The 26,363-nt window shown below is 32.1% G+C and overlaps 4 protein-coding genes across 9 annotated transcripts; 3 read left to right on the forward strand and 1 right to left on the reverse strand.

Annotated features, from left to right (window-relative positions):
* The first annotated feature begins 5,822 nt into the window (after positions 1–5,822).
* On the forward strand, positions 5,823–7,068 carry LOC111021966 (zinc finger protein ZAT9). Its single transcript, XM_088125819.1, has one exon. The coding sequence runs from the start codon at positions 6,026–6,028 to the stop codon at positions 6,866–6,868; it is 843 nt and encodes a 280-aa protein (XP_087981945.1). The 5' UTR covers positions 5,823–6,025; the 3' UTR covers positions 6,869–7,068.
* A 5,889-nt stretch (positions 7,069–12,957) lies between these two features.
* LOC111021965 (putative CCR4-associated factor 1 homolog 6) lies at positions 12,958–13,715 on the forward strand. Its single transcript, XM_022299106.2, has 2 exons — positions 12,958–13,252; positions 13,333–13,715. The coding sequence occupies exons 1-2, from the start codon at positions 12,958–12,960 to the stop codon at positions 13,713–13,715; spliced, it is 678 nt and encodes a 225-aa protein (XP_022154798.2).
* Positions 13,716–17,912: 4,197 nt separating this feature from the next.
* LOC111021961 (RNA-binding (RRM/RBD/RNP motifs) family protein) lies at positions 17,913–22,744 on the forward strand. 6 transcript variants are annotated; one of them, XM_022299100.2, is made up of 9 exons: positions 17,913–18,072; positions 18,193–18,452; positions 19,030–19,516; positions 19,914–19,987; positions 20,053–20,183; positions 20,374–20,470; positions 21,547–21,702; positions 21,988–22,088; positions 22,191–22,744. In XM_022299100.2, exons 2-9 carry the CDS (start codon positions 18,318–18,320, stop codon positions 22,279–22,281), a joined length of 1,272 nt encoding a protein of 423 aa, XP_022154792.1. In that variant the 5' UTR covers positions 17,913–18,072; positions 18,193–18,317; the 3' UTR covers positions 22,282–22,744. The 6 variants fall into 6 exon arrangements, 5 of the variants coding, with proteins under 5 accessions (XP_022154792.1, XP_022154793.1, XP_087981805.1 ...); XM_022299101.2 differs by having other exon boundaries at positions 17,967–18,072; positions 18,141–18,452; XR_015791695.1 differs by having other exon boundaries at positions 17,987–18,452; positions 22,191–22,363; positions 22,492–22,744.
* Positions 22,745–23,252: 508 nt separating this feature from the next.
* PME5 (Pectin lyase-like superfamily protein) lies at positions 23,253–26,283 on the reverse strand. Its single transcript, XM_022299090.2, has 5 exons — positions 26,017–26,283; positions 25,320–25,509; positions 23,951–24,157; positions 23,640–23,878; positions 23,253–23,538 (listed from the first exon to the last, which is right to left on the reverse strand). The coding sequence occupies exons 1-5, from the start codon at positions 26,265–26,267 to the stop codon at positions 23,382–23,384; spliced, it is 1,044 nt and encodes a 347-aa protein (XP_022154782.2). The 5' UTR covers positions 26,268–26,283; the 3' UTR covers positions 23,253–23,381.
* Between the last annotated feature and the right edge of the window lie 80 nt (positions 26,284–26,363).

Below are 26,363 nucleotides of genomic sequence, written 5' to 3' on the forward strand. Positions count from 1 at the left end.
CAAGAGGGCAAACTCTCCGACGCTCAAGTCAGTTCTGGTCAGACTCAATATTAAGTTCGAGGTGAATTTCTGTACATGAGTACTCGTGAAATGAGGCATCTATTTATAGATGGTGGGTCCGACAGTGTTCACGACCGGCGGTTACCTTTGTCTTTTTCATGTCGAACATGTCGGGTTTGAACAGCTCGAACCCGTACAGGTCGAACCAGGACTTTTTACACTTAGCCTTGCTTGCGGGCGAGTCCAGTCTCTTTGGTAGGTTCGAGGTGGACCCGGAACACTTCTTTTATTTCAATATCAACATGAGCTTAACTTAACAATAATTTATCCACTTGTTTTACTAGACGATGAATAAAAAATCTATCCAATAAGCATTTCAAATTCATGATTCCATCAAATACTCTACAAAATCACAATTTACACACATGAAAACTTTTGTGATAGATTTAACTATAAACATATATAAAAACAATGTAGACATATAATTATTATTGTTCCATTAAGTTAGTATTATATCTCCAAAAAACATATATTAAGTTAGTATTAATTTGGTTAATTGGAATGTGTAGTTGTAAGATAGTGATGGTTTGGTGCACACACAAGTGTGATGAAAATGGGTAAGTGGGTGTCAAAAGATTGCATAAATGTGTGGCACAGTCAGAGTAGTGGGTCCCACATGTTGGTGGAAAAGCCCACCTGCTCAACTTTCCCCATCACCAAACCAATGCCTTTTTCATTTGTTTGGCCATGCAAAAAGCTCTTTCTATGTTACACTCACTATCACTACTCTATTAATTGCTTCAAACTTTTTTGTACATGTCACACAAAAATTTCATTTCTAAGAAACTTTTAGCCCCTATTGTGTTTCTTTGGAGTATAGTCACATGGTTGTTTCTAAGTTACAAAGATCGTGATCGAGTCATTACTCGTCAATTTAACTTCTTGTGTTGGTTAGGTGCAAAAAAACGTATTTTTATTTGACATGATGCTTATACTTGATTGTATTGTAAACGATTATAGTATGGATAACACTTCATATCCAAGATTTAGAATTCTGATTTATGAGAACCAGCATATTTTGATATTCTCTCACGTTCAAGGGTCTCCTTAAATTCACCGCTTAAGAATGAGTAGAAGTTCTAAAGTTATTACTGGTTGACTTGAATTCTCTTAAAAATGAGTTATTACTGGTTGACTTAAATTCACTAGTAAAATAAAGTTCAATTTATTGAATAAAAAAAAAGTACCTTATATATAAAAAGGGTACGTTCTAGGCCTGATAGTTTTAATCAACGTTAGGATAGTTTTGTAAGGAAATGTAAAAGTAAAAACTAAAAATAAAAAGGAAATTACACTATATAGCATATTAAATTTAATATGTATTTAAAAATTTCATAATTTTTCTTTTTTCAAATGTGATATAAATTTAACTTTTTTAGCGTGTTCTTTTTTAATTACATTTGAGCTTAAGTTTGATTTAAATTAGGTTATTTTTATAAAATTTAAATTTTATACTCTATTTGAAAATACACGTTTATTTTATATTATTTATGTAACTACTTCGTAAACAAAATTCTTTATTTTTATCACATCTATTAATATTAGCAGTTAATAATGTTTTGTTTTTACAAACATAAAATGTAACAAGATGAAGGTAATCAAAATTGTCTCTTTGTTTTATTTAAAAAAAAAACAAACAAACAACCAAACAAGTAAGACAATAAGATTTAAATTATGTATTTTTCTTTAGAGATGAATATTTTAGGAGCTAAATAAATAATATTGCCCAATCAAATAAATTGGACAATCCATGTGACATATTAACTGTCTAGGTTAACATCCCATCCACAATCTTAAAAGCCACTCGTGTCCTTTTCCTCCATCCAATCAATTTCTTCACATTAATTTTCATTTCACTTTTTTCACTTTTTTACATTCAGATATATATATTAATATAGCCAACAAATAAATCTCCATTACAGCGAAACAAAGTATCTCACCATCCAAACACGATCATCTAATTTAAACATTGAATACTAGAAGTTTCTCGAAGAAAAATTAATTGAGAAGGTTGGAGCAATATGACTGACAATTCTACCTCCTTCAGTGTATGAAAAAGATAATATCAAACCTACATCGAATCTTTATTAGAAGATTTTAAACTTATATTCAACGATTATCAAGGATAGTTACTTTGTTGGCAGCCTTATTGAATAATTTTTTGTCCTTGCAGTGAAACTTGATGATGAAGTCATTTTTATTTGTTAAAGATATTAATTAAGTTTAATGTATTGAATAAAATGAATAGGTAGCCTTAGCCTAGAGTAGATTCTCTATTTAGAGGTACTCTTCGAAAGACTTGCTTGGTTTCTATATTTAATAGATGTGACTACACATAGCATTTTCTAATCTTAATTTTCTCTGATACGTCTCTTTGGAATTTCTAATTAAATCTTATATTTTCTTTTAAATAATCATTTATTTTATCCCATTATCCTAAAATCAACCAGAAACTTAGTACTATATATAAAACGTCTTAAATCTACAAGACCAAACAAAATACATGAATCAAAATTGTTAGGAATGAGATCGAGGCATGCCACGTGGCCTCCTCTATACCATGCAACTCTCTCGCCAAAACATGTGGATGAGTCTCAATTCAGCTGCGCTTAGGGTGGGTGGTCTTGGACAACTCTCCTTAGTCCCTAAATGTTAGAGTCTACCTTAGCTTCGACTTGAGAGTGAAAATACTGACGACGGAGGATCTGCTAACTAATAGGTATGGAACGTCTAATGGCAGGACAACGTACATTTTCGAAAATTGTCCTATAAAACGTCGAGTTTGTTCCCCACAAAGATACGCAATCCTTATCTAACCTTACTAAACTCGGCTCGACAACTAGCTCAGATTAAGTACTAACTTAAATTTTATAGTGTATCTAGTCAAGCACTACACTGGTGTAAGGTTTTGCCAGTAGATTATCAGCTCGACTAATCAAACTATCTACCTTAGATAAGAAATTTAATTTGCTATTCACCAAATAGAGAATCATGCATCAACAAAAACCATTTCCCTTGTTTTGATTGTAATTCTAATATTTTTCTATGCCGTTGGAAGGTTTGTTTTCCGTTTGTTTTTTCCAAGGTTTATATCAAAGAAATTTAAATTTAATTCTCATTTTAAAAAAATATAAGTATATTGTTCACAAGCTAAACCTTTAAAATAGGAAACTAATTTTTTTTTTTTATCAAACAGAAGTTATCAATTGTGAATTAGACCATTATCCTAGTATTGGAGTCAAACTAGAACAGGGAGACACTTAGGAAAGAAGAAAAATAAATAACTAAGAATTTTATTTGTGAGTAATTTGCAATTCGTTGATAAGGTTCTCACTTTAAAAAATTCCACATTGTTCAATACGGCACCGTTGTCTTTTACTTAGTCAAAGTTAAGTACCGTATCGAAGAAATTATTAATAAATGATAAAAACCAAGGAAAACGATTAAAACTTATAACAAAATAAATAAAAAAATTACTGAAATATATGTGGATTAATGGACTCAAGAGTTCTGTGAAAAACAAAAAACAACAAACAAAAGTTCTCGAATTAAATGTAAAATTAATAACATAATATATATATATATATATTATCATATAATGTGCGAAGAGAAATGGTTCCATGGAGTACAATCCAAATATTTGGATCATTTAAATTGAGATACTCATTAATCTTATATAATTTCCAATTAATTAAATGTTCAAGTTATCAAAATAAATAAATAAATAAAAAATAAAGGTTCAAAATTTCAACCACTCTATTTCTTAAAATTTAGATGGGTTGGTTTGATTGCGGTAGTTAATATATTGGCATGTTAAAAATGAATGGATTTCTAATAATTAATAATATAAGAATATTAATATCATATAATCAAATCATATTAGGTTTGATATTTTCAGGGTTAATATACCCATAATTTTCACTATACCATCCATTTGATTCTTTAAGATGATACATTTCACGATTTAAATCACGAGTTCTTATAAATAAGTATAAAATGTTATATCATTGGTTTCTTTAGTTATCGATAGTAATTAATATATTATATTTGAGAGACTGACTAAGCTAGTAATAAAGTCGAGTAATCACTTACCTACTCAACTTTTTAAATTTATCTAACAAATATTGTCACATCATGTCATCCACCTCACTCGGATTTAAAAAAATAAGTATCACATATTCATTATGAGACGGATTACATATCTCAAAACAAATTGAATTGAATTAATAAGAAAATTGACAAACAGCACAAAAAAAAAAAATATATATATATATATTAATAATAAAAACATGATGAGATCAAGTCATTAAAAGAAAGTTCCATGTGGACCCCTAAACAATCTCAAAAAATAACCCTTAGATTAAGAAAATTAAATATCATTCAAAACAAAATTTAAAATTAATTTTTTTTGGTTTGAAAAAATATATTAAAAAGAAAGACATGTTACATAATCAACATTGTCTAGGAAAAATACAGGGAACATCATTGTGCTACCCATGATAGGGTAACGCCGTTTACATATTCCTTATCTGAAAAATAAAAAAATAATAATGATTAACCCCCAAAAAGTAGAATATTTGTAATAATAGCAAAGAAATTGGAAAATTGTGGAATTTGCGAAAAAAGGCGGGTGCGTAACAGAAATAAAGAAAAGAAAAAGGGCGTAATTACTCTGATCGGCAAGTTTTGCGTGTTACTTGTCCCTCCTTTCCCATTCATGGCTCTAACTTTGTTAAATTTCTTGTCGTTTCGGAACCCAAATTTGCTTTTTATTTTTATTTTATTTTATTTTATCGATTTACCCTTTTTTTCTTTATGTTAATTCTAAATTACGTTTTCCGATTATTACCAAAAGTAATTATTTAGATTCTTTGTTAGTTGAAATTATATTTAAATTTTTGAATTTACCCATCCTAACTTATAAACTTTAGATTTTAGCAAGAGTTCAAGTTCTTGTCCATTATTTTTTTACTTTCGTTCAAATTACGCACTCATATCAACATGAGTATAGCTGGATTAGAAACACATTTTTTACGTCGGAAGTTCTAATCCTCCATATCTATTGTTAAAGTCCATTAGTGCTTGATTTTAGTTGCAATAGTTTCACTATGATTGAAATTGTAACAAAGTTTGTAATTTATAAGTTATTAGGATTTATGATTTAACTTGGGAGTGAACTCTAAAATTAAAAAATAATAGAAGGAATCAATCAAATTTATTTGGTTTGGTTGTTTGATTTTATATTTTATATATATATAAAATAGCCATAGAGTCAAATTTTGATAAATTTTGTTAGTTTCAATTGTGACACGTTTCAATGTTGACTAAAATTCAATTTGAATCAAACCGCTTACCCCATAATTTATTCGTAACTACACTTGTAACTCAAAAAGATAGTTATGCACATTTCAAGTTGTAACACACATAATTTAATTGCCACTATTTTATAAGTTTGGAACGGTAAATTTATCAAATTGAATGTTGGACTTTTGTCGATCTAAAACTAGTTCACCTGGTTAATACACTTATGTTTAATATAATAGGGTGAGAATGTTCGCCTTTCCAATTATAACATCTATTAACTTCCAGGTGATTTCTTACCTCTCTAGAATATAACATTAACCACAATTTCAATATATATATATATAAATAAATAAATAGTACTAAGGAAATGAAAACAAAACCCAAGTATTAAATTGTTTTTTTATTTTTATTTTTGAAGAGAGAATATTTGGAAAAAGAAAAAAAATTATGGGATTTGCTGTATGTTGCACCTTTTGGTGGAAGAATGCTTGTCACCTACTCCTTTTAAGTTCCCAATCCTTCTGTACTTTCCAACCCACAAAACTTACACTCACCCAACCAAAAAAAAAAGAAAAAAATTCCTAGAGAGAGAAACCTCCCCCTCTCTCTCCTCGGTCCTCTGTGTATGAAACTTTAGAGAGAGAAAGCTCTGATTTTTGCCATGGAAACCCACAAATGCAAGCTCTGTTCACGGGGTTTCGCCAATGGCCGGGCCTTAGGCGGCCACATGAAGGCCCACTTGGCCGCGGCGGCGGCGCCACTTCCTCCGCCGAAGCCGTCGTCTTCTTCCTACTCTTCCTCTGCCGACGAAAAACCGGCGCTTTACGAATTGAGAGAAAACCCCAAGAGAAGTCTCAGGTTCGCGGATCCCGTTTTCGCCTTTTCCCACTCCGAAATTCTCGTCCAAGACAGAGAGAGCGAGACCGAGTCCAAAAACCCGACCCGGAAACGATCCAAACGGAGCCCCACTCCGGCCGCCGTCGACTCCCCGGCGAACTCCGTCTCCGACACCTCGCCCGAAGAAGATGTCGCCATGTGCCTAATGATGCTCTCACGTGACTCATGGGTCGGAAACGAAGATCAAGTTCAAGATCGAAAACCAAACGGCATCCCTGAATCGGAATCAGAACCCAAATCAAAATCAAAATCAAAATCGATGGAGGAATTGGGGAGAAATCTCAAAGTGATGAAGCTGATTCGGAGGAAGAAGAAATGCGAGAAGTGCAGGAAGCAGTTCCGATCATACAAAGCTCTGTTCAGCCATGAAAAAATCTGCCGACCAGAAACAGAGCTCGAAAGTGGAAGAATCTTCAAATGCCCATTTTGTTTGAAGCTTTTCGGGTCCGGACAAGCCCTCGGCGGCCATAAGAGATCCCATCTGGCGACCTCCACAAATGGCACTGTAAATGTCTCTGTTTCTCTCAGACTCGAAATCAGTCTCATAGATCTCAATTTACCAGCCCCTGTAGAAGAAGACGACTACAGTGTAGTTTCTTATGCTTGAAAATCTTTTGTTCATCATCTTTCATTTCGATTAGCTCTCAATGGCCTCCTTGAATCTGTCCGAAACTTAGTTTGATTACTTTTTGTTCATATATCAGGGATTTTCTGGTTATGGGGAAAAAGAAGAAACTGAAAATTTTGGAAGCTGTGAATGATGAATTTTCTGAATGGTAACAGGAAGAAGAAGAAGTTTCGGTGAAAGAGTGGGTGTGGTTTGAATTTAGTCAATTCTTTAATTATGAGACTTTCTTTATTTCTGTTTTGACCAGAGAAATGTGTTTACTTCGAGAAGACGAAGAAAATGATTAACAAATTTTTAGTGGAAAGTATTTTTAAAGTAAAGATTATATGTAGCGTTTGAAATGGTTTCGAAAAAAGTGGTTTTTAAAATAAAATTGCCACTTTTTACAATAATTACTTATAGAATGTGTTTAATTTAGTAAATTAATGTGTTCTCAACAGTACTGAAAAGAACTATAAAAATTAAAGCAAAATAAATGAAAGTATAAAGAGCATAAAACGTTAAAATTTATAACATGCATAAATTAGATTATAAGTTAATCGAATTTCCCTTCTATATCTTATTCATAAATTCAAGGCCGGCTAAGGTTTGAGCCTCATATTTTTCGTATAATATATAATATATATATACTATAATTTTCATACCTGTTTATTTTAGTTTTAATTATAAAAAAAGTTTAATATATAAAGTAATATACTTTTTTTAAAAATTTTATTATAATATCGAAATACTTTGCAGATACTTCGCTTCAAAACAAAAAAAAAATCTATAATTAATAAAATTTATCTTACAAAAACTCTATTAATATATCATATATATTATGTTAGATTTATTTTAAGCTAGTCTCTCCATCCCTTTCTCATTCTCTCTCAAAATTTTCATTTTTGATTTTGGTCTCACAATTCCTTTTGGGTGTGATTATCAATTCTAGAGTAGAAATCAAAACTTTTTATTTGTTCAAATCAATCTAGTGGTTTCAAAGTTTCAGATTTATTTCGTTTAATTTTTTTTTAGTTTCTTTATTATTTTTTATTGTTCAATACCTTTATGTCTAATATTTTGTTTAGATTTACTTGCTTAGAAAACCAATATGTGGTAAGAAAATATGGATTTGAGCATGAATTTAAAAGAGAACAATAATAGAAAACTGATTAATTTAAAAATGCCTTCAATAAATTTCTTATTGGATTTAAAAAAAAATAATAAAAGAAATGACAGGGGTAAGAGGCGGTATTTACCAAAATGATCTAATTGATGAATGGGGATGGTATAATGGATAGTAAGAGACGGTAATTGGTAATATTAAAAAATAAATTTAAAAGTTATAATATTTTAAAAATAAGGTTTAAAAATGAGTAATATTAAAAAAAAATATATCCTCATTCTACCCGTAAAATTCTATGGGTATATGTTTGAATAAATTTTAATGTGAAGTGAGAATTTTTAAATAATAGAACTTAATCTACAAAATTTTAATGTCAAATAAGTTTTAAAATTAGAAATATTTAAAACAAAATCCTCATTTTACCCCTAAAATTCTAGGTTTACATGTTTGAATAAATTTATCTAAAAAAAACCCTATAAATATATCATATAGGTTAGGTTAAGATTTATTTTAAGTTTAAGTCTCTCCATCCCTTTTTCGTTCTCTCTCAAATCTCAAAATTTTCATCTTTGATCTTGGTCTCACAATCAAAATTCTAGAGTACAAATCAAAGTTTTTATTTATCGAATGACTTCAAAGTTTCAGGTTTTTTTCTTTAAAAAATTCTACTTTTTTTTATTTATTCCTTTTTTTTATTGTTAAATACCTTTATATCTAAGATTTATTTAGATTTACTGGCTTACAATATCAATATCTCTATTAGATTTGCTTGCAATATTATACCTTGGTGAATACTTTTATAACCTTAGAATCATCACGCTGTTTGATTGAATTGGTTGACTTCGAGTCCACCAGAAGTAGGTTAATTGTAAGAATTTTTTGGATAAATTGCATAAAAACCACCCTTAAAGTATGATGGTGGTTACAATTGTAACCTCAAATGCTAAAATTTAAACCCTTCCACTTTTATAAATTTTTAATTTTTAAAAATAAACCCTTAAACTATCATAAATTAAAAAATTAATTAAATTAATTTTTATCCCCTCTTCCTACTTTCTCCCCAGAAACTTGAGGGTTGCTCAAAGTTCAAAGTGCATTTTTCTATTTCAATTTTCATCCTTATGGATCTAATTAACGACCTTTAGAATAAAAATTTTGAAAAGTCGAAATCGAAATTAAGTATTTGTCAAAATGAAAGAATGGATGGTAACGGACCAGCAAGTTTTTTAGAGAGAAAAAGTAGGAAGAGAGGGGTAAAATTTGATTTAATTTTTTCATTAATGAAAGTTCAATGGTTTATTTTTTGAAATTTTTGGGGGTAATTTTTTCAATTGTAAAAGTTGAAGGGTTTAATTTTTACCATTAAAAATTTGAGGGCGCAAAATGCTAATAATCATCATAGTTTAGATGTAGTTTATGACGTTTGTCATTTTTAAATAAGTTTGAAAGTTATAATATTTTAAAAATAAAGTTTTAATTTATTAATATTTAAAAAATTGTCTTCATTCTATCATAAAATTCTATGGGTCTATGTTTGAATAAATTTAAATGTGAAATGGGAATTTTTAAACAAACAACCTACAAAATTTTAATCTGAAATACGTTTTTAAATTGGAAATATTAAAATATATATATATATATATATCCTCATTTTACCCCTAAAATTCTATAGGTATATGTTTGAATAAATTTATCTAAAAAAATCTATAAATATATCATGTTTAACTCTTTCCTTCCTTTTCTCATACTCTCTCAAATCTCAAAATTTTCATCTTTGATTTTAGGTATCACAATTCCTTCCGGTGTGATTATCCATGAGTAAAAATCAAAGTTTTTTATTTGTTCAAATCAATCTAGTCGCTTCAAAGTTTCAGATTTTTTTCATTATGCCTATTAGAAAATATGAATTTGTTTAAAAATACTCTTAAACTATCTTAAATTAAAAAATAAATTATTTTTTATCCTCTTTTTCTACTTTCTCTGAATAGAATCTTGGCTAAAATAGACAGCTCAAAACTTCTTACTTCTAAGTGAATTTTCTATTTCAATTTCATCCTTATCGATCTAATGGATGACTTTTAGAATCAAAATTTTAAAAAGTTGAAATCGAAATTAGGTATTTACTAAAAACGAAATCAGTTGGCCTTTCAAAAATTTTCACCATTTTTTAAAAATTTATTTATTAGTTTTTATTGTTCAATACCTTTATATATGAAATTTGTTTAGATATTTTTTTTATAACAAAGATATTTGTTTAGAATTGATTATTGCTCAGAAAATGAAATATGAATTTGAATATGAAGTTAAAAGAAAATAATAATGGAAAACTCATTGAATCTCAAAAAGGTATTTGATAAATTTGTTATGGATTTAAAAGTAATAAAAATAATGAAATAATAGAAAAAATGGTAGGGATAGACAAATCTAAAGATGAAACAAAAATAGTAGATAATGATATTGCTGAAATGAAAGCATGTAATTAAATAAATTTCATCTTTACTATATTAGGGTCTCATTATAAAACTTATGTCTAAAGCCTCATATCATATCGAGTCAACCTGCCTATAACAATCTTACTCTCTATTTTTTAACTCATCTCTTACTTTAAACTAGTGATTGTCATCATTCAAGAAAAAAATAAAAATAAAAGTAGTGATTGTCTATTGGATCGTGGTTATTAGTTTTTGCCATATTTCTTTTTCATTTCTCTAAATGTCGTGTAAGTCAATGTGCAATTCATGATTCTTAAAATTTATTTTAAAAATATTCGATCTTTCATATTTAATAAAAAACTCATTTGTGCTGTTGGAATCTCAGGGAAGTAAGGTTCAAAGAACGAGCGAGCCGTGCAAAAACACAGAGATATAGCAAGTAAGCAGCAAGATTCTCTCTTGTTGACCTACTACAAGAAGCTCGTGACAATAATAGAAACAAACGGTAAGCTCTTCTTTGTTCTATTTGCTTGCAATGTTATACCTATCAAAGTTACATTGGTGAATGCTTTTATAACCTTAGACTTGTTAGGTTGTTTGACTGAACTTGTTAGGCTGTTTGACTGAACTCGTTAGTTTTGTGTCTACCGAAAGTAGGTTACCTTCATTAGCTATGTTGGAGTGACTATATGTCCATCTTTTTAACTTATAGGTCCTAATTTTAATCGCAAGAATTTTTAAATAAGTATGAAAGTTATAATATTTTAAAAATAAGTTTTAAAATGAGTAACATTAAAAAAGAAAAATAGGGTTAAAATTGTAGGGTTATATGTTTGAATGAGTTTTATGTTAAATGATAATTTTTAAACCATATAACTTAACCTACAAAATTTTAGGGTTATTTTTAATAATGTTGTCTGAAATGAACTAATAATTAACAAATAAATGAAATAAAATATATTTTAATTATCCTATTTTTAATTGAGATAATTAATTTTTTTATAAAAAAATATTTGTTGTTTTTATTAATAATTTGATTGAAGAGAGTCCCCTATTTCAACGATTAATAATAAAGAAACTCCCCTATTAATAATTTGATAATTTCTTTTCTTTATAAAAGGAAGTCAACATATTTATTATTTTTTTTTTGAAATAATTGACTTTTTAGTACAATTTCATTCCTTTTAGTTTTAAAATGCTTCTTTCAAGTATTTATTAATTTTAATAATATTTTATAAAAATATATATACCTTATTATTAACAATATTCCATAACCGGAGATTTTAATAAAAAGATATTTATGGTGCATTTTAAGAAAATTGAAATATTTTTATTATAAAAAAAAGAGACAAAACAAAAAAAATAAGAGAACTGAGAAGGTTTCTCACTCAAATTTTAGGACAATACAATTTCAAAATGAAATCCTAAATACACATAATTCTTTTTAATATTGTCCAAACGTTATATAGAGATATATATATTAAAGAAAGATAAATTTCTCTCATTCGTAAAAATTTAAAAATAATTTAAATATATAATTAGTAATTTTAATTATAAAATTAAATTTCTAATTCTAAACTAAAAAAGTATTATATTATTAATATTTTTATATGAAAACAACGAGGTATTGAAAAATGGGAGACATGTCTACAAAATTTGTCCTTAACATCTAGTATCTACTCGTTCAATCCATATTTTGACACATTATTAAATAATATATTATTTTATTTAATAGACGCAAATTATGTTTAAAGTATGAAAAATTTCCATAGTACGTAGTATTTAAATTTGCCATTTCCTACACCTTAAGTTGCATGATGATTGAGATGAAAAAGTAAAAATATAATATATTGTTTTTAACTCATTATTGGAAAATATAAAATTTATTCAAGTAATTATATCTTCATGATGAGATTAAAATTCAAATTACAAAAGGAAAAAAAAATACTATACCACGTTGTATTTTAAAAAATCAAACTAACATTTCAAAAATCAAACATGCAAAAGTAATAGTAGAAATTTTTTGCTCAGGATATCATAGAGAAGCACCATATAAGAAGTCATTTCCAAGTGAAGAAATAAAGAAAAATTATGGGAAAAATGAACAACGAAATCCTATATCAAACCAACGAAATACATTTAAAGTGAAGAATTCACCAGAAAGCATGGAAAAGACATTCGGAAAGTCTCCGACAGCTCCAAGATCCGTCCACCAGAATCGAGAGGTTTGGTCTTACAATCTACACAAAGAGTTAGAGATACTAAATGAGTATCTTCCAGAGTTTCCAATAGTCGCCATTGATACAGAGTTTCCAGGTATCGGGTTGCTTAAGGATAATCGAATCTATTTTCTAAGTTTAGCTGGAAAATATTTTTATGCTCGCAAGCTCGATGATGAACCAGGATTTCTCCGGTACACTCCGAAAGGTGTTTCGGAGGAAGAATTCTACGATTGTCTCCGATTTAATGTGAACCGATTGAACATACTCCAACTCGGTCTCACACTCGCAAATCAAAATGGAAATGTAGCGATGACTTGGGAGTTTAATTTCAGAGATTTTGATCACATTAGTGACATGGAAGGCGTTTCTTCACTGGACTCGTTTCTTAAGAACAAGGGGTTCGATTTCTACAAATTGAAGAGAGACGGAATAGCTCTAGAAGATTTCACTACCCTATTTCTACCGATTTGTCGTAGTGGTAGAATCGAGAGATGGATTACATTTCATGGCTTCTACGACATCGCTTATTTACTGAAGCTGCTCAAAATCAAATACATACCAATTTCTATGGCAACGTTTGCGGCTACTGCTCAACATCTATTAGGTACTAATGAATCGTCAATCAATTTAAAAGCTTAATTTGATGTGTTACGATAAATTTAATATTTAATATTTACTTGATAGGTACTGTCAGCGATTTGAAGCATATGTGTCGCTATTGTGACGGATTGCTCGACGGCGACCTAGGACTAAAAAAATTGGCTAAGCTGCTCGACGTAAAACGAATAGGCATAGCACATTTTGCCGGTTCCGATAGTTTGCTCACTGCTGCAGTATACACAAAGATGAAGCAAATGTTCAAGGTTCCGGTAGAGCAACGTGAAGGGTTTCTCTACGGCTTGCCTCACCGGATTCAAGCTTTTCAGCCAATCGTGAAGATAGTTGATCCGTCTGCCATGACTCCTCCTCCTCCACGTCTGCCAACATTGTGTTTTGGTAGCTTTCCGCCGTTTTTCATTGATATTCACTCTAGTAAGTTAAAGGGTCATTCAGTTACAGTGAGTTGAATTTATACTTTTAATTTTTCTTTATTTACATTGCATGTACCAACGTTGAAACTTTTGTAATTTATTGGTACTAGTGTATTAATGCAAGTAATAAAATATTTATTTTATTTATTATAAAAATGATTTATTTAACTAAATTATTATGTACTTTAAATTCATAGAAATGTTACAACTACATTAAATATATTTTATTATTTATAATTAGAGCGGTTATAAAAATATAAGGTTATAAGTAAACACTATTATTAATAAAATAAGTTTAAAATGAAAAAAAATATACAAAATGATGAAAAATATAGTTAGGAATTGCAAAATTTCGAAAGTGGTACCTGAAAAATACATTCAAAATCGAATTTTTTAATCCCTCGGCTAAAAATGGAAAAAAGACATTATAAATAAATATAATGGTAACAGTCAAAATGGAGTGCCGGAATGTTGGTGAGAGAGGACTACTTAGAGTGTGCTGTGTCATTTGTTAGAGTGACACGCATTATTATAATAATTTATCTTTTATTTTCGTATTTGTGAGCGGATCTATTTTATTTTATTTTACTTCTCGGTGAGTATTCAGGTTAGTTTGCACGTATCGAGATCTCAATTTTATGAAAATATTGATAAAATGTCGATGTCTATGAATATATTTGTAAAAGTTAGAGAAATTAAGAATTCGTAAAAAATATTTAAATTAACAAATAATATTTTTCTATTTCTAAATAAGTTAAAAATAAATAATATTATGTATATATTAGCGGCATTTTATTTATATGTTTTTATATTTTTCAATTTTTTTTACAATAATAAAAATGTATTGATATCGATTCATTTAAACATAGACATGTCAATAGTAATATCGACGTCCTGTAGAAGAATATTTAATAGTTGAATGTTATAAGGACTATTGTCGTCCTAGTCACATCCATGCCACATATTTATGTCAATTGTCAGGTTGAATTGGTCATAGTAGCGCTGTTGACTAACTCCTCTTTTCAGTAGTTGAATTGCAATTTACTTACTATAAATTTCTGATCATTACTATGACTTTTATTTGTTGGTTACCATAAAATTTTGTTACAAGTAGGAGAGAGAAATGCAGAAAAAAGATGCGTAAAGAAATTAAAAAGCTGTAAAAAATTTATTCGTTGGGCTGATCTGACCAGTAAACACTTAAGTATTGTTCTTTCGATAATACACAAATTATGGTGATTTGGTCATCGAAAATGTCAAGAAGTTTAGTAGATCTAGAGGCTAGAAAGCTAGTAATTTTGGGATTAGTACATTGATGGGCTATTTAAAGATCCTAATTACATAAAAGGATAAAAGGATGGATAGTATAGAATTTACACATTTGTCATGTATCAACCCTATTTAAGAGGGTACCCATCATATAAATTACTTAAATAGCCTCTTGTATTTACAAATTAATTTTAAATTCATTTTAATATGCAAAATTGATTAATTGGAAAGTTATAATTTAGATCCCATAATTTTAGGTTAATGATACTTTCCAAAACAAATTAAAACACCAAAACATTAAAAACAAAACCCTAAATTCTCAAAATTGAAATCATAACCTCCCAAAATATCTCCAAATCCTTCATTCATGAGACGTTTAAAATTTCAATTTTGGAGGACCACTTCTACAGAACTATAAGATATATGTATACACATATACAATATATACCTATATATACAAATATAATCAGGAATACTAACACTGTGAGACGTTTAGAACTTCCATTTTCTGTACACATACATAAAATATATCCCCATATATACCAATCTCAACGGAAGACTATTAATTACCCATGGTATAAACAGAAGGGGACATGAGACGAGGAACACGCTGCACGACGTCGGAAACGTCCAAAGACTTCAACGACGGAAATTGAAGGTTTGGACGTGTTTGGGGAAGAAGAAATCAATACCTCGTTGATTTAGTGTACAATGAACGACGTTGGAAACTTGCAAAGATATCGACGGGAATGAACGGCGACGGGAATGAACGGCGTTAGAAACGTGCAAAAGAAATAAATACCTTGTTCATAAAAGCCCTGAAGATGGAAAATGAAGGTCTGGCAGCAGACGTCTTTGCACCTTGGAAACGAAGACAGCGGTGAAGAAAATCGGCTTTGCACGGTGGCTGGAGAAAATCTACACCAAATGAGGAAAGAGAATCGGCAGCATTTAATTCATTTAACAAAATTGGAAGTTGTTAATTGGTGAGAGAAAAAAATCTTTTTTGAGGGAGAGATTTGTGGAATTAAGGTTGAAATTTTGAATGGAGCCCACGAGAATTAAATGAATATAATTACAAATTAAGGATTCAAATCTTTAAAATTTAAAAATTATAATAAAATAAAAAACAATAAATAAGGGTAGAAACGGTATTAAAATAAAATCCTAACTGCAAATATCTAAAAGTGTAAAGATTTCAAAATAGCCCTCTCCCAAGATATTATCTCATTAATTTTAAGTTTGCCTCTTTTAGTTGGTGATCTTTAAACAGAGATCTAATAACAAATAATTCAAAAAAAAATAAGAGTTACATTTTAGGTTATCAGTGTTACATTTTATGTTATCAGTGGTTGGTAGTATATTTAGAAATTAAATCTCAATTTAAAAATTTGTTCATGTATAATAATATATTTATAAACTAGTACTGTTTATCAACTAAATATTTAATCAATCTAAAATATTATAACATCAGTAGAATTATTGTTTGTACAATATCTTTAAATGTTTTATTTTGAATAAAAATGAAATAAAAGGCCTTAATAATATTTGTTCTCATCGTGTCTCCTTTCTCATACGGTCTACTTCTTTTCAACAAATCAACCCCACACGCCACGACGTCGTTTCCTTTTACCCTCTTTTACGCCCTCACTCCACTCTCCCACTTTCTATATTATACCAACTAAATTCATCATTTCTCCTACCATATAAGTATTCATCGGAAATAAGTCCTTTATTCCACACTATGAGAAAAGAGTCCCAACTGATTAAATTTGTTGAATTATAATTTATCTGGTTTATTATTGTACTAGATGAAAATTTAATAGATAATTTAATATGAGTAAAGTGTACAAAAAAAATAAAATGTGACGAATTGTTTATCAATGAGACATATTAAAACAGTATGATGTTAAAGCTTGCATGTCCAAACATGTATTACGTTAATTCATTAGTTTAGTTAAAGGTTGCATTTCCTTATTTTTTAGTTGACTTACCATAGTACTTGTTGTATTACAATTCTCTCATATTTCTCTCATTTATTTACTATGTTAGTAAAATATTATGAATATTTAAGAAGGATGTAAAGTCTAAAAATGTTTAGAGATTATTTATCGAATAAAATTTAATTATAGTGTGAAATATAGGAATAGTGACGGCAAGAGTATTAAAAATGTTATCTTTCTCCTCTTGAATAAAACTAAAAATTTTGCCTATTAGTTCAATATGCTAATTCAAAATTTCCACATTTGGCAAATTAGTTCCACTACTTTTTTTAATACAATAAATATGAGGATGTGGATATTGAACATCATACCTTGTTTATGTTGATTTTTGGTCTAGGCAGAAACTAGTCAAAGTAAGACGATTGGAAACGAACTTGAGTGTCGTTTGACAAGTGAAGACCTGCACAAGAGAAACAAAAACTTGGATGCTTCAGTCAATATAAGTTCGACCTTAGTATTAAGATTGAACTAGAATTCAATATCTCATGCTGGAGTGAAGTCATAGGTAAAATGTCTGACAAGGTATTCGACCAACAATTTTGGTTGTCACATAGTTTGTTGCTAAAGGCGATCAGCATGTCAATTGACAAGGTTGGAGATAGATAAAACCTTCCGCCAAATAGAAGTTTACTAGTGTGGTTCTATGACTAAGTACAAAGGTCGACCATTATCCCAAGTCTTCAGGAAAAATCTGGTCCTTCCGACCCTCCTCTATTCTTGACGTGACAATACTATTTTGATCCTGCAAGATGTCTTAATCACTACTGTATCGAGTATTTTTCTCACCATCTTTTTAATTTTTTAATCTTTTTACAGTTAAATCCATCAGTAATTTTTTACTAGGAAAGAATGCCAGTAATTTTTTTAACGTTCAAATAATGAAATAGTATTAAATTTACGGATTAAATTTATAATTAAACTTATAAGAAAAGTATACAATTCCTGGATTAAAACTCAGAAGAAACTAAGAAAGTCTGTCAAAAAATAAAAATAAAAGTAAAAAACTCAGAAGAAAAAATAAAAAAAGAAATGCTACAATCCGGACTTTGGAGCCCCATCGAAGGTCCGCGACGAAGGAAACCCTAGCAGTGGCAAGTCCCAAGACCCCGCAGAATTTGAAGGTTTCTTCAAATCTCCACTTCGTTTTTTTTTTTCTTTGTTCTTCTATTGTAATTTACGAAGCCTTCAGTTATCACCGAAGTTTTGCGCCAAAATCTCTGGAATCGCTGATTAATTTGTAGAGACGGGGAAGTCGGAGCATCATACACAGTTGAGGAACAATCTCACAAAGTTTACGAGAACGTCGGCGAGACAATTACCCGAAGCAGGTTGAACGAAAATAGAAGACAATGCGTCAATAGATAAGATGACGACTCTGGCAGGCCAACCAGCGCACCATCAACCAACTACGGTCGAGGAAGTTCGTACACTTTGGATAGGGGATTTGCAGTACTGGGTCGATGAATCTTATCTCAGTTCTTGCTTCGCTCACACTGGCGAGGTTCGTTCGTTCGTTTCTTTTCCCCTTCTCGTTGTTGGCAATTGGAATTTCTTAAATTTGAATGCACTTTGGGTTACAGGATAATGTTCTAAAAATATACCCATTTGAATTCGTCAGTTTTTCAAGCTGATAGCATTTTTTTATCTGTTACCGAGAGTTGCGTAAGTGGATTTTAGAGGTTTTCTACTTTTCGCTGATGTAGTGCAAAATATTTATTATCCGGTTCTGAAATTTCTTCGGGGTTTCGGAAGTGGATTTTATAAATGTGTTTGTATTTGCTCTATGCTACGAAAGCTGGATAATAGGGAGGGCCTCTCATATGGCCTTTCATACCACTGAATAGGGATGAGTTCAATGCTTGAGAGCCGTGGTAGTGGAAACGCCAATGTATAATTGTGGTTATTGTCGAGTAATTGTTATATTATAACGGCCCATTCAAATATATTCCTGGTGTCTGGTAGTTGTTATTTGTGTTATTGTATTTTAGTAAGAGCTAATAACTCTTAAGACGCATTTAGAAAGAGAGATTGTTCTGTTTTTTTTTTTTTTTTGTTGACTATGCTATTTTTTTCTACAGGTAGTATCAATTAAAATTATTCGCAATAAGATCACTGGCCAGCCTGAGGGCTATGGGTTTGTGGAGTTTGTATCTCATGCAGCAGCAGAGAGAATTTTGCAGACTTACAATGGGACTCAGATGCCTGGAACTGAGCAAACTTTCAGGTTGAATTGGGCCTCTTTTGGAATTGGAGAAAGGCGTCCTGATGCTGGCCCTGAACACTCAATTTTTGTTGGGGATTTGGCTCCTGATGTTACAGATTATCTGTTGCAAGAGACCTTTAGAGCTCAATATCCATCTGTCAGGGGCGCTAAAGTTGTGACTGATCCAAACACAGGGCGTTCAAAGGGATATGGGTTTGTTAAATTTGCTGATGAAAATGAAAGGAATCGGGCTATGACAGAAATGAATGGTGTCTATTGCTCAACTAGACCTATGCGTATTAGTGCAGCAACACCCAAAAAGACCATTGGTGTTCAGCAGCAATATAATACTTTAGGTAAAGGTAATGAATATGCAGTATTGCCTTTTCTTTTCTTCATTTAATTATATATTATATGGATTAAAAAAGTTATTCAATGTAAAAAATATTTTCCACAAGCCTTGATGGGAGATGGTATCTGTCCAATTATGAATGAAATAGGATTTATTGCTACTATCATTACAACCTTTCCCTGGTTATGAGCAACTGAAAGCGCTGATTTAGTCCTTGGGTAGGGTTCCCTCTACCACACCCCTTAAGGACGGGTTCCCTCTACCACACCCCTTAGGTTGTCTCCTTTTGCTTTGATGTTTAACATACAGAAGTCTCTTATCTAAAAAAAAGGGTATAGTAAAATCTTATGAGGAGACTGTTATTTACTATGTTTAAACTCGTACTTATTGTGTGCCTCTTGTCCCAGCAATGTACCCAGTTCCAGCCTATACTACACCAGTTCCCACGCTTCCGGCAGATTACGATTCGAATAACACAACTGTAAGTGATAGCATTACTCTTTCTGGTTGCTATGCTTATCTCTCACTACATTGTTCTTTATGCAGATCTTTGTTGGTAACTTGGATCCTAATATTACAGAGGAGGAGTTGAAGCAAACTTTTCTGCAGTTTGGGGAGATTGTTTATGTGAAAATTCCTGCAGGGAAAGGCTGTGGTTTTGTTCAGTTTGGGACGAGGTATGTTTTAGCATGTAGGTTAATTTTATTGCTGTGAATAAGATGGAAAGGAAGTGTGAGAAAAAAAATCTTGTGGGAGAATGGAAAATCTTGTGTATTTACATTTATCAAAGATATTTTTTCTACTTTTTAGTTCATTATGAACAATTGGACTTGGATTAAATATGTTCTCCTGATCGTGTCTGTGCAGGACATCGGCTGAAGAAGCTATTCAAAAGATGCAAGGAAAGATCATCGGTCAACAAGTGGTTCGTACTTCTTGGGGTAGAAATCCAGCTGCCAAGCAGGTAATTGACCTTCTATTGCAGTCCAGAACAAATATTTTACTTGATTTACTGAAAAGAACATTTTCCATTTGTGGATGTGATGTGTAATCATGTTGTTTATAATTAAATGCCTCGGTTAGACTTTATGAAACCTTGATTGTATAATGAGTTTGTGTAGTAAACTTTAGCGATATTGTTTTTTATATAGCCTGTGAAGTTGGGATTTCATCATTAGGGAAAAGAAAGGCTTATTATTGGTCATCATAGTAAATAATGTTCTTTTTCATTTTTTTTGGCATTGTTTTGTGAAAATTAGATTTTTTTTTTTTTTTTATGAGAAAAAAAAATTTCATTGAGAATAATGAAAAAAGATACCAGAGCTACAAAAAAGCCTACAAAAGGGCATAAAAAAAAAAGCCCTGAAAGAGGAGGTCCCCAATAGAAAAGGACTCCAATCCAAAAGAATAAGGCCTAGAGAATAATTACAAAAGGGTTTAGAAACCGAGCCCGATAAAGAAGTGTTAAATCTAACGATGTCCCAAACATAGTCCACAGATTTCTCCACCGGTCCACCCCTAAACAATCTATGATTTCTTTCCAGCCAAATACCCTATAACATAGCTAGAAAGTCAGTCTACCATAAAAAGCAACCCCTGTAACAAAAATGGGGTTATAAAAGCACATCCTCCATCATGGCCCTACAATCCCTAGCACGGACCCAGGATACCCTAGTGCCTAGTATGAAAATAGGACTCTATAGAAATGGTCTAAGGACAAGGTATGTCCCCAGAAAACTATAGTAGACGCAATCTAAGAAACCGTGCCAGACAAAAACATTTACAAAATTATTCCTTATGACATTTACCTAATCTATAACATCGAATATTCTACAGTGGCGAAATGGATTTTTTTTTCCAAAAAAGTAAAAAAGAAGAAAAGGATTTTAAATTTCCATGTGTTGTACTCCTTGGTAGAATTGGTAATTGCACGTTTATCTTTCTGATATTAAGCTCTCAAATTACCTGTGTAATGCTCTTCATAGTTAACCAGAGTTTACTGTATTGAATAGACTTTATGAAATGGCGATGAACTTTTAGGAATTGACTACTTGGGGTCAGCAAGTTGATCCGAACCAGTGGAGTGCTTACTATGGCTATGGAGGAGGTTATGATGCTTATGGATATGGAGTCGTACAAGATCCATCTTTATATGCTTATGGTGCATATTCGGGTTATGCCTCGTATCCTCAACAGGCAAGTTTTATTCTCTTTAGATATCTCTGTACAAGAGTTAATGTACGCTCTTGTGGTAGATAATGGGCAGAGTGATTGTTATTTTCTATTTGTTTGCAGCCATTTTCCAATGGGAGCATATTGGGTGAATTCTAATTGTTGTTTCAGGATGCTAAGGCTTAGAATCAGAGAATAAAATTAGTGGGAACGTGGAGCAATATAATTATAGAAAAAAGGTTAATCGTTTCAGAAGATTTGTTGCCTTCTCTGATCTTGGAACAATTTATTCGAACTATTTTCTCTCAGGTTGATGGTGTACAAGATTTAGCAGCTGTAGCTGGTGCTGTCCCTGCAGTGGAACATGGGGAGGAATGGAATGAAACCCTGGATACACCAGATGTTGAGTAGTAAGTTTCTTTATCTTTTGTCCTTCTAAAGATGCACCATTGGGAATTTACAAGTCTGTCATTTTTTGAACTTGAATTAACATCAAATCATAAATTTGGCAGTTTAAACGATGCATACCTCTCAAAACACGAAAGCGCCATTTTAGGCTGGCCCTTATGGTTAACCACCTCATCACTGGTTAGGCAAACATGAGCTTGATGTCCCATCGCATCCTGGTTGTTGTCCAAAGTTATAGGTTGTTATTACACGACAACGGAGCAGGAGGAAAATTATGGTAATGTGGTGCTACTTATATGCTAGACCATGCTCGGGGTTGATAATATTGGCATCATACTGTTGTCATGTAGCGTTGTTCATCGCAGCACACGTTCAATCTGACATATTATTCATTTTCCTCTATAGGAATGGGGTTGCCGGGATTAGGTGCTTTGATGCTCTACATGTATTGTGATGCTCTATGTTATTTGGAAAGGCGTTTTGGTATCAGGAGTTTCATATTCATATTGTAAACTTCAGTCTGTCTCTCATTTGCTGCACGTACTGCAAGTTTGTCTGTTTGTTTTTAACAGGCAGTTGAGCTGATAAGCTGTTTGTCAGTTGAGATTTTGCAAAAATGAAATGGAGATGAAATTGAATGAGAGTTTTTTATTGATTATCTCAAGAGAGTGATGGTTATTTCTTCAATAAATGCTGTCTCCCCTTGTGATGCTCTCTTGAGGGGATCTATAACTAATTGTATGGTACAATGTGTGGTTTTTTAGTACAATATGTAGGGGTGGAAGGATTGATTTCACAACATTAGAGATATATGTCAATTACTATTGAACTATGTTCGTTTTGACGAAATTTAGTCAACAATGATACTTTGGAAGGAAAAAACAACTAAAAGTCATTTTAAACGTTGATGTTTGAAAGAAAATTATATATCATCATCATTATTATTGTGACATTTAAAAACAAAAATTGAAATCTGTTCTCTACTCCCCTTCTCGCTTTTTATTTTTTTTATTTCTCTCTCCTTCCCTATTTTTTTATTGACAATTTCGTTGTAGTTTTATGTTTAAACAAATTGCTTTTCTTATTCGACTAAAAGGTTGGCGGTTGGAATAAAAAAATGCTTTAGGCGTATTTATAAGAGTTAGAGATTTAGACCAATGGTCGACTGGAAACAGTAAACAAAAAATTAAATTACACGTGGCGGTATTACAAAAGAATGACTTTGGGAGTAGAAGGTGAATAAATGTAATAAATATGTATTGTGTTTCAGTGTTGCAGAAGTAGAAGATGAAGAACTAAGCATCAGAAGGTGCAATCCAGTGCCTGCCATTGACAAAGCTCTTCACAAGAAAAGGATGGGCCTCCTCAAACTCCAACTCCCTGGCCCATGATACTCCCTTCACTTTACTCGCTCCTGGGCCCCAGCAGTTGTATACTCCAAAAAATACTGTCCTGCACCACTCACAATTCATATCTTAATCTCATAAAACAACAAAAAAAATAAATAATACATATATATATATATTTTGTATGCAAATGACCAGGATTTTTACTTGTTTTTGTTGCTGACGTGGTCCCAGTCATCCCATCCACCGTGGGCCACCACGTCATCAAAGTAAGTATACGCGTACACGATTCTAGAGTACTGGCCCATGGCTCGCCCCACGTACACAGGCCCAGAACCGGTCACCTTGCACCGAACAAAAGCGAACCCGGTCTTCTCGTCCGGCGAGTTTCTATCTTGGGCCGCTATGGAACCGAACCGGGTGGCTATGGAGTGCAGCTCGCAATCCTACAACGCCAAACGCCGCCGTCTTGGATTTAATCTCCAATTTAAAAAGAATGATTAAGGGATTAGGATTACCTTGTACATGGAACGGCCGTTTCCGAAAATGAAGTCTATGGATCCTTGGATGTAGCATTCTTTGAAGTAGTGGCGGCCGGCGTCGTCGCATAGGGTATCTTGAGCTCCGTAGAAACCGCAGCCGGAAAAGTAGGCCTTGTCGCCGGAAATCCGGAACGCCGCCGCTTGCCACCCTTGCATTCCGGGCATCGGCGCCGGTGCCGTATTCTGCCGTCACGTGAACAACAACTATATAAGGCTAGCAGACAACACGACAAAAGCTTTTCATATTCTGAGCTTGTTTTTTGTTTGTGGGGTTCTCAATGTTTTTTCATTTTCTGCTTCTAAATATCATCTCTCTTTTTTTTAAGTTGTTGTCTTTTTTTCCTCACTAAAAAATGGACTTTTTGTCCTAGGCCTTTGGCTTCTTTTTGCCTTTAAAAAAATTTATAAAATTGGCAGTGACAACAAGTCACAAAATTATCTATATAATCGTGTAAAAACCTTTTTATAGACAACAATTGGAGATTTAGGAGATTGAATATCTGATCTCTAAAAAATAAAGTTTACGTTGAGATATTTTGTTCGGCCTAGTCCGATCGTCCTACGCGACTGGCGCGAGAACAACCAACTGAAAAACGCTAGCTAGTTAGGCTAGCGCGCAATGGTTTTCTCTGTGTTGGGCTCGCTTCTTCAAGTCGGAGCTCAATTGCATTTTTAACAAATTTCATACCAATTTTCAGAATCTTTTGAACTTACATGTAAAAAGTTTACAGACGGAGTTAATCATTTGTCTAATATATCCAAATCAATTGCTTTTTGATTGAATTCGCTAGCTAAGTTTGTAATCATTGTTGCTCTCCAGAAGCTTATCTGATCCCAAGGTAGTACGTATCCTATAAAAGCTGTCACAATCTGTCATTCCTACCTATTACTTCTCCTCGAGGCAGTAACGAGGTATCCATTGAGATCGATTCAAATTAGACATGCAAAATCTTTCATTGTTCAAGCTCTTTCACATGGGTAAAAAAGAATCCTTTTATTTGTAGTCGGATCTACTTTAATAAGAAAGTGCTCTTAGTTCAGTTTGGTAGAACGTGAGTCTCAAAAACCTGATTGTTGTAGGTTCAAATCCTGCCGACGACTCTCCCCTCTCTTGATGGCGATTTTTTTTTCTAATAATAAAAGTATAAATTGAGAATTTTGAATATATTAACTCGAGGTAAAAGATCAGGAGCATGTAATTTACTTTTATTGGAATAGCTCCATCTCCTCATATTATTGAATTATTTTTTCTTTTTTAGAAAAGGTAGGAAAAAACAAAAAATAATTTAGGAAGAATGTTAGAGGTGGATTGGAGGGAGTTGACGTGGAGGAAATGAAGTGGTACCTTGAAGGTGATGTTTCGGGCAGAGAAGTAATTGGCGAAAACTGTGACCGAAGCGGTTCTGTAAGTACGCAGCTGCTGGCCGCTGGGACCACGGTCACCTGCGCGGTCGTGCCATTCTATCACCGTCACCTCCCTTCCCCCTCCTTGGAACGTTATGTACGGCTTCGTCGCCGGCACCACCACCTTCTCTCTACAAAATCATATTCCAAACCAATATGTAAACCCACTTTTCCCTTAAATTTACTCAAATCTATCCCCTTGATTTTTTTAGTTTACCAGTAATTTCACATACTACTCTATGTTCGTTTTGGCTCCACCAACTTTCTGATGGAACGAATTTTTAGGATAAAATTTAGGCGCTCTTTAAAAAATTGATAACTCAAGATTGCACGAAGAAGAAGGAAAAAAAAAAAAAAGAGAGCAGTAGCCAAATGAACGCAGCATAAATGTAGAAGCAAAAATAGCAAAATAATTACGTCAAACACAAGCCTGATATGTTAAAAAACAATTAAGATGCCCAATTGAGATTTTTATTTTTTGGAAGGCGTTTGGGTAAAGTTTCCCATTAGAGAGAAAAAAGAAGAAGGTGATTTATTCGTAAAGCAAAAGAAAAAAATGATGCATGGCGATGGTGGTAATGATATATATAATGAAAATGAATAATTAGACGAGAGGGATAAAAGAGTAATTTAATTACACGTAATATCCAGGGCTGATTCTGATGAGGGTGTTGACGGTGTTGTAATCGGGGACTGCATCCACGGCGGCCTGAACCGACAGGAATTCGCCGGAGCCATTCACGTCAACTTCTATCACGCTGTGGCCGCTGGGTCCGACCCACTTGTGCCGGCGGCGCTCGGCGGCGGAGATGGAAATCAACAACAACAACAACAAGAATCTGATGAAGGATGCCATTTGAGAGAGAGAGAGAGAGAGAGTGAGGAACATGAGAATGTTGTAAATTGTAAATTGTGTGTATTTATAAATAAATAAAGGGAAGAAATTTTATAACGGTCATTTTTTGGTGATTGGGCTACTACTACG

This window comes from Momordica charantia (genome assembly GCF_013281855.1).
Source record: "Momordica charantia cultivar OHB3-1 chromosome 6 unlocalized genomic scaffold, Mcharantia_2.0 BLBB01000006.1, whole genome shotgun sequence".
In the NCBI taxonomy this organism is placed as follows: Eukaryota; Viridiplantae; Streptophyta; class Magnoliopsida; order Cucurbitales; family Cucurbitaceae; genus Momordica; species Momordica charantia.